The 8,264-nt window shown below is 37.1% G+C and overlaps 1 protein-coding gene and 2 pseudogenes across 1 annotated transcript in view; 2 read left to right on the top strand and 1 right to left on the bottom strand.

Annotated features, from left to right (window-relative positions):
* Window positions 1–1,083: 1,083 nt before the first annotated feature.
* LOC106342188 (receptor-like protein 12) overlaps window positions 1,084–8,264 on the top strand; it is a 21,027-nt gene continuing 13,846 nt past the window's right edge. Inside the window, exon 1 of the mRNA XM_013781056.1 lies at window positions 1,084–2,420. Coding sequence (XP_013636510.1) covers window positions 1,292–2,420 — 1,129 coding nt within the window. The 5' untranslated portion in view covers window positions 1,084–1,291. The remainder of the gene's footprint in view (window positions 2,421–8,264) is intronic.
* Window positions 3,473–3,913, bottom strand: LOC106342191 (annotated as a pseudogene).
* Window positions 5,403–6,795, top strand: LOC106342190 (annotated as a pseudogene).

Here is an 8,264-nt window from a genome sequence, read left to right as displayed (position 1 = left end):
GACAAAAAAAGATTTAGAATTTTTACAATTTTAAAAATTTAGATTTGAAAATTATATCTAGTGGATGTATGGTTTATATATGTTTGATGTTAGGAATTAGGGTATAAAGTTTAATTGAGGAATTAAAGTTTGTATGTTTGGAAGTTACATATAATAAATTTCTTTTGGTTTTAACGTGTATGTTTTAGTATTAAAATTTTAGAACTATCAAATATGAAGTTTAGGATTTTAGATTTTGAGATTATGCATGATATTGGATTTAATGTATATAGGTTTGGTGTTTAATTTTAAAATATTTAAGTTGATAATTTTATATTTAAGATTTGGAGTTTAAGTTCTAAAATATTATAAAGACTATTAGTGTATTAGTGTTTAACTTTTGCTTTTTAGAGTATAGGGTTCAGAATTTTGTTTAGGGTTTAGGGATTCAAAAAGTACTCTATTATAGCGTTTATTATTTTATGTGCTATTAAATGTATGCTATCATAGCGTTTCGATTGATGCCGCTCAATCATAGCGTTTCCAAAAATAGAAACGCTATCTAAAACTAACGGATATATCAACCATAGCAAAAAGCGAAAAAACGCTATCCTGGTCTGCTATTAAAACGTATTTTTCTTGTAGTGAATCAAATAAGAAATCTGAGTTTACTATAGTTGTATTGATATACATTGAGTTTATTATAGCCGAAACACAAGAAACATACTTCTTGAACGAACAAGCAAACACACAAAAGATAGTGCCAGAAAGGTTACCGACTATTTAAAACTTGACCAAGTCTTATCCAACCACAATCACAACGCCATAAAGTCTTAAATTTAATATCTTCCCAATGAAATCTTAAAGAGGAAACAAAGTCTCACCAACTTATTTTATTAGCTATGCCTCAATTATTCATTGGGAAGATATTTTATCAACGCGTGACGATGTACCAATCTTCTTCATCTCTTAGCTATAAAGAATAACATTCTTCTTAAAAAAATTCATGACGATCATCATGTCGGGATTAAATCTGCTTTTTGCTTTTTTCTCACTCTTTGTTATCTTTTTTTTTTGAAAGAATGTTAAATTTATTCAAATCAAAAAACTTTTTTATAACAAGTATGGCTTTGTTTCAGAGTTTGTGTAAGAGTAATCTGAATTTAGAAAACAACTTAACACCTCACTAGCTTCTTGTATCAAACCAGACCTCAAAAGCTCTGGAGAACTTTCGACACCCTCCCATTCGCAAAGAAGATATGCGATTTCTTACTCCTTTATCAATGAATTTTAGCAAAGATGTCGATGACTGATGCGTCTCTCCATGTTTTCTACCATTTCTTTCTCGCCATATGGAATAGATAGAGCATTGACTCCAAGCTTCACTCTTGTTGCTGGACTTTCTGGTTGTGGTCCCCACCATATTCGAGCACTTGTGCAATTCAAGAACGAGTTTGATTCCAGCGGTTGCAACCAAATTGACTACTTCAATGGAGTCCTGTGCGATAACATTACGGGTGAGGTCACGAAGCTACAGCTCCCAAGTGGCTGCTTCACTGGAGTTCTCAAAACCAACAGTAGTCTCTTTGGATTTAACCATCTTCGTTACCTCAATCTCTCTTACAACAACTTTACCTCCTCTTCACTCTCGTCTGGATTCGGCAGTCTCAACAAGTTAGAGGTCTTGTCTCTTTCCTCTAATGGCTTCATAGGTCAAGTTCCTTCCTCATTAAGTAACTTGAGTCGGCTAACCGAGTTGTACCTTGACCATAACGAGCTCACAGGTGGTTTCCCACTCGTACAAAATATAACCAGCCTCTCCATTCTGAACCTATCTCTTAATCACTTCTCTGGAGCCATCCCTTCCTCTCTCCTCACTATGCCTTTCTTGTCATATCTTAATCTCGATGAAAATCATCTCACCGATCCTGTTGAAGTTCGTAGCTCATCTACTTCTTCCCGGCTCGAAACTCTGCACCTTAGAAAAAACCCTTTCGAAGGAAAAATCCTAGACCTTATCTCAAACTTCACCACCCTTAAATATCTTGGCCTTTCTTTCCAAAACATAAGCTACCCAATTAACTTAAACTTTTTTTCCTCTCTCAAATCTTTGTTGAGACTTGATCTTTCCGGTAATAGTGTATTGGAAACTAGTATAAGTTCAGATTCAGACGTCCCACGTAACATAGAGAAATTGCTCTTGTCAAGCTGTGACATCAGCAAGTTCCCAGAATTTGTACGGAGCCTTGATAGATTGGAACATATAGACATTTCCAATAATAAAATTAAAGGGAAAGTCCCTGAGTGGCTTTGGAACCTTCCTCATCTGATCAGGGCCAATCTTGTCAACAATGCTTTCACTCATTTAGAAGGTTCAAATGACGTTTTAACGAATTCATCGTTGAGGATATTAGATTTGGCTTTAAACCATTTTGAAGGACCATGGCACCAGAATGCATGTTCTGCCAAATTCATAATCTTTTGGGAAATATTCCTTAAATCTCTCCAAAATCTGTTGAAAAATATTCTGTAAATCTTTATTTTCTCAAATTTTACGTGTTTCCTAAAGTTATTTTTTTTAAAAATAACTGTGATCTCTCTTCCTCTTCACAAGTTCTTGATTAATTTTGAAACCACCCCAAAAATTTGAATCCCTTGTTGCTTATGTGATGTCTGGTGGTGGCATAACCTTCAAGAAATTCAAGCCAACGATTAGGAGCAAGTGTTGCTTTCTCCTGTTCCCTGTTCAAGGCTCTGAGAGAAAGGGGCTCGTTAGCGTTGAAGTCAAGAAGAAGAAAGGCCAGGTAATAGATATAGATAGGTCTTCTATCTCTAGCCTAGGAATGAGTGTAGCAGATTGGAGCTGTTGTGAGTTGATTAGAGAGTGGTTAGCAATGGCATTAGCAGATTCATTGATCTTCTTGTTTGTTTCTTCAGTATGCCATGAAGCTTTTGGCGGTGGACATCCCCATGGCGTCTGGTCCTGACCAACGGTTGTATCTGATTGGAGATGAAGAAGGGTACAAAGTCAGTGGCGGTTTGATCTCTGAGCTAAGAGACCCTGTTGTGAAAGTCATGGCAGCGACTAAGGAGTTCAATAATCTTGACAGAATTGAAGAGGAAGAAGATGCTGAAAACCCTGTTGTGAAAGCCATGTTAGCGACTAAGGAGTTCGATAATCTTGACATAATTGAAGAGGAAGAAGATGCTGAAAGAGAGCTTCAAGAAGCTGAAAGAAAGCACCGTGAGGAGATTGAGAAGCTCGAAAAAGAGAGCTCTTAAAATTCGTTTTTATTTCCCTGGACTACTTGAACAACAACAGCTTGTATCACCAAAGACTCTCTTTTGTCTTGTATCAGAGTATGCTACGCTACACTGATCTGTGTTCTACATTGATGTAGAATGAGTAGCAATGGACTACTACTCTCTGAACCATTTGCTGAGCTATAAATCAACAATCAATTCATTGCATATCAAAACACTGCTTGTTTTTCAGCAGCTGTGTGCTGGTTACATATTGTTTAATAAGATACATCTCAGCAACTATAGGTTTCTAAGAATCAGAATCCGCTTCTGCATCAAATTGTACTCCAAATGGTCTCAATCTGTTTGTGTATGCTTCCAATGGGGGAGGGAGCATGCCGTCATCACTCAAGTCTATTTACCGTAAACGTCTTGCTGTGCCATAGGTATTTGAGAGCTTTCATCAGCTGGAACTGGCTTGGCATCTCTGAAGATCTCTGGCCTGCATTGACCATGTCCAATCTTTAAAAAACAAAAATTAGATGTTATTGATAACACAATGAAAGAAAGAAACAATGATTTAGTACCAGTCCGGAGACTTTTGGAGGAGACGTAGTTGCTCAAAGAAAAGAACTTTGCAGATGATAGAAGTAACTTTGCTACCAGATTCTTGAGCCTTTTCTTTTCCTGTATGGTCGGTCAATCACTGCAAAGCTTCCTGCAAATCAGTAAACAACAATAAAAACACTATCCAGGAGAATAAGGAACAAAACATCAACAAGCAAGTAGTTTGAACAAGTCTAAGAGAAGACCAACATAAACATTGCTCAAGCATGAAATCTTGCTCTGAAGTTGCTTGTTTCAAAACCCTTTATCATATTTCCGATCATAGCTCTCCTTCTTATGCCCTAATCTACACGTCTACTTTCTTTCATAAGGTAATAGTACCAACAACATACGATTGAAAAAGCAGAATGTTATAAAAAGCAAAATGCGTACTCTTTTCTGGTTACAGATTTGGAGAGTGTATGCTTTTTTATTGTGTTATAACATTTGAGAAGACAAAAAGTCTACATTGAAGACATGAAACCACAAAGCCCCAAAAAAAGAACCAAAATTTATTGCAAAGAAAAGTCTACATCTTAGTGATCCCATCAGTTCTTTTCAGTTGCTGGTTTGTCAATAAATGTCTTCTTTATCCAATCAAATGGCTGTGAATGATAAAAACAAATTTGATGTTAAGATACAAAACAAAATAATGAAGTCAGGACTGCTTAAGGGACTAATTAAACTTTTCACAACACCAAAATACATATACAAAGCGCATTATCATTGTCAGTAACAAAAAGTCTAAAAGAGAATGCTTTTAGCATAAAAGATGGAAACATCAAGTAGAGTAATTCATGTCTAAGTGGTATCCCTAGAAGTAAAACATGAGACTAATCTGAATAAAATTACTTTGAATCAACTAACATCTACAGCCACATAAGAGACTTGAATCAAACCCTTTCATGAAATTCAAATGATAAACGTATACATGCAAGGATGCAATATACATTAAAGTTAGTCTTTAGGGGGGAAACAATATATATCTAACGAGATCAATTGTAAAGTTTTCATCTTTCGTCCAAATCAAGCCAGAAACTTCACTAGGAGACATAATCCGTTAAACCCAATTTGAAAGTCTACAAGTAAGAGGCGGATTGGCTTACTTGGACGACCCAGATGGCGCCGGCTGCGGCAGCGACACCCCATCCTACGGCGGCTTGGATATCCACGGTTGGATCTTTGGGAGCTTGGGCACACCTCCTGGCATCGCCAAATGAGGAGGCGAAATTAGGGTTCTAAATCAAGATTTGGGATTATCCCCTTTTGTTTATTTACTATCTGTTTTTTTTTTACTTTTTACTTTTTTTTAACTATTAAATTTACAAAAAACGTTTTAGGCTTTGATTAGGGACTTATTTGGGTTTACATAAAAAATTATACTAAGTGGACAACTTCTAGTTTATATTATGGCATAGAGGCAATCTACTAGTTCTTTTGTTGTATATTTCCAATTTTCCCATAATAAAATCAAAGGGAAAGTCCCTGAGTGGTTTTGGAACCTTCCTCGTCTGATCAGGGTCAATCTTGTCAACAATACTTTCACTCATTTAGAAGGTTCAAATGATGTTTTAATGAATTCATCGTTGAAGATATTAGATTTGGCTTTAAACCATTTTGAAGGACCAGTTCCTACTCCACCACTCTCTATCAACCTCTTTTCTGCATGGGACAATAGTTTCAGAGGAAACATACCTCTTTCGGTTTGCAACCGGAGCTCGCTGGTTATTCTTGTCCTCTCCTACAACAACTTAACCGGTCCGATTTCTCGATGTTTGAGTAACCTCAAAGACTCTCTCGTTGTCGTGAATCTCAGGAAGAACAACTTGGAAGGAAGTATTCCAGATATGCTCTACAATGGTTCGTTGCTGCGGACACTTGACGTAGGCTACAATCAATTAACTGGGAAGCTTCCAAGGTCTCTTCTGAATTGCTCTTCGCTAAGGTTTGTAAGTGTGGACAACAACAAAATCAAAGACACATTTCCTTTTTGGCTCAAGGCTTTGCCTGGTTTACAAGTCCTTACCCTTCGTTCAAACAAATTTTATGGCCCTACATCTCTTCCTGGTGAAGTTCCTCTTGCGTTTCCCAAGCTGCGCATACTTGAAATATCGGATAACAACTTTACAGGAAGCTTGCCACCAAATTACTTTGTGAATTGGAAAGCATCATCACTCGAGACGAATGATGATGGAAGAATATATATGGGAGACTACAACAACGCTTATTATATCTACGAAGATACCATGGACTTGCAATACAAAGGTCTATTCATGGAGCAAGGAAAGGTCCTCACTTCCTATGCCACCATCGATTTTTCTGGAAACAGATTTGAAGGACAGATTCCTGAATCCATTGGTCTTTTGAAGGCACTGATTGCTCTCAACTTATCAAACAATGGATTTACTGGTCATATTCCTCTGTCTATGGAAAATGTTACAGAGCTCGAGTCACTTGACCTGTCAGGAAACAAACTCTCGGGGATTATTCCTAAAGGACTTGCGAGACATTCATTTTTTGGCGTACATAAGTGTGGCTCATAACCAGCTCATAGGCGAAATACCACAAGGACCACAGTTTGGTGGGCAAGCTGAATCATCATTTGAAGGGAATGCAGGTCTATGTGGTCTTCCTCTCCAAGGAAGTTGCTGTGCGCCACCACCGACACAATAGTTTGAGGAAGAAGAGGAAGGAGTGTTGAACTGGAAAGCAGTGGTTATAAGGTATGGGCCTGGATTGTTATTGGCTCATGTTACTGCTTCATACAAGCTGAAGTGGTATCTCAAGATAGTTGGTCCGGATAAGCACAAGGAAGTAAAACCAGGTAGATTATTTATGTCTTTGGATTCAAGATGGGATACTTATAATAATCATGTAGAACGTGAAAGTTTTACGTAACTATTGTTTGTGGAAATGTTTTCAAATTATGCAAGAAAGAGGTCTTAGTTGAGATCGTTTTTTGGCTGATGATTAATGTCCTGAAGTGAACATAAGAGAGTCGGAGACTATAAGATCATACAGGTTTCAAAAATTCAATCTCAAACCATACTCTACGGGGTCCTTATAGTTATCCTCAACCCTCTCAGTGGTCTACCTTGATTGAACTGAAAAGGAAACTCATTGGTAAAGAGAGAGTGTTTCCCACCGAGAAATGTAATTTGGCAATTTCAAATTCGAGTTCTTGAGATTATCTCTGGAGTTTCTTTAGGGCTTCACAATTCAGTTTCCTTTTGTTTAGACCACCACTTTTTGCTCATACTGTATATTTGTTTTTTTAGTGATAATAATTCCCAAAGTTTGTATATGCATTCTTCTCTCCTCAGTTTGTCACGTCACTCTATGTGTGTTTGACGATGTCTTCTCCAATTCACAAACAAATTAGCGCGAGTTCTTTATAATTCATAATTTCATTCAACAATCTCATAAATATGATACTAGAAAATTACAAGAGAAGATTAAAGTTTCACCAAACCATTGAAAACCACGCACTCTTATGTTGGATTTATTTGGCTGCGATTAATCCAGTGTAGCGTTATGCGATACATGTAGCATCCAGTTACAAAAAAGAAAAAAAAAATACACGTAGAGTTTATCTGGTTGCTAAGCTAGTGTGAACTAAGAAGTGTGAACGTACTGGTTCTTTTGTATCCAGCGAGATTGCAAATTATCATCTCTTTCACACTGTATAGACAAAACTGATTTATTTATTTTTTCCGGTCAGTTTTATTTTTTTTCTTTCTAACAAAAAAAAAATTCAGTTTTATCTAGACAGTTGATATCTTGCATATTTCCACTATTTTATCCATTCACCCATGTGCATTTTGATTATATAGACTAGGATTTAGCCATGTTTAGGTTGCATTTTGCATACATGAGTCTTTATCAGGTATTGAAGTACCACATGGAGTTCTTGGAGACATTTGGATGCATTTGGAGCCCAAAAGAGGTGATAAAGGTGATCATTGGACGAGCAGTGCATGAGACCGACCTCACCGGAGCGACACCGTGAAGTCGCTGTGACACCCTTTCAGAGCGACTTGGCCAGAGCGACACCCCGATATTGCTCGCGTCTCCATCGCTCGGAGGCACGAGAGCGACCTTACAGCGACTCGTTGCGCGCCTTTTGTTTGCTCGACTTCATGTTTACTCAAGGGCCTTTTGGTCATTTTATTATGCACGTTTTTACTTTCTAAACCTAAGTTTAAGTATCTTTTGTAAGCCATTAGAGGCTGATTATCTTTTATCAAAAAGAAACCACCAAAACCTCTTGGAAAGTTCATCTTTTTGAATTCAATTGATTTTCTGTTATTTGCAATCCTGTTGTTTTGATATCTATTATCTGTATTTCTCTACATGATTAATCTGAAATCCAATATGGGTTTAAGAGGAATCATGAAGAGTAGTGAGTAATCCATTCTTGAATTCATGGGTTAGGG

Source organism: Brassica oleracea, chromosome C4 (genome assembly GCF_000695525.1).
Source record: "Brassica oleracea var. oleracea cultivar TO1000 chromosome C4, BOL, whole genome shotgun sequence".
In the NCBI taxonomy this organism is placed as follows: domain Eukaryota; kingdom Viridiplantae; phylum Streptophyta; class Magnoliopsida; order Brassicales; family Brassicaceae; genus Brassica; species Brassica oleracea.
Note: the sequence above shows the minus strand (reverse complement) of the source record. Positions and strands in the feature narration are given on the sequence as shown.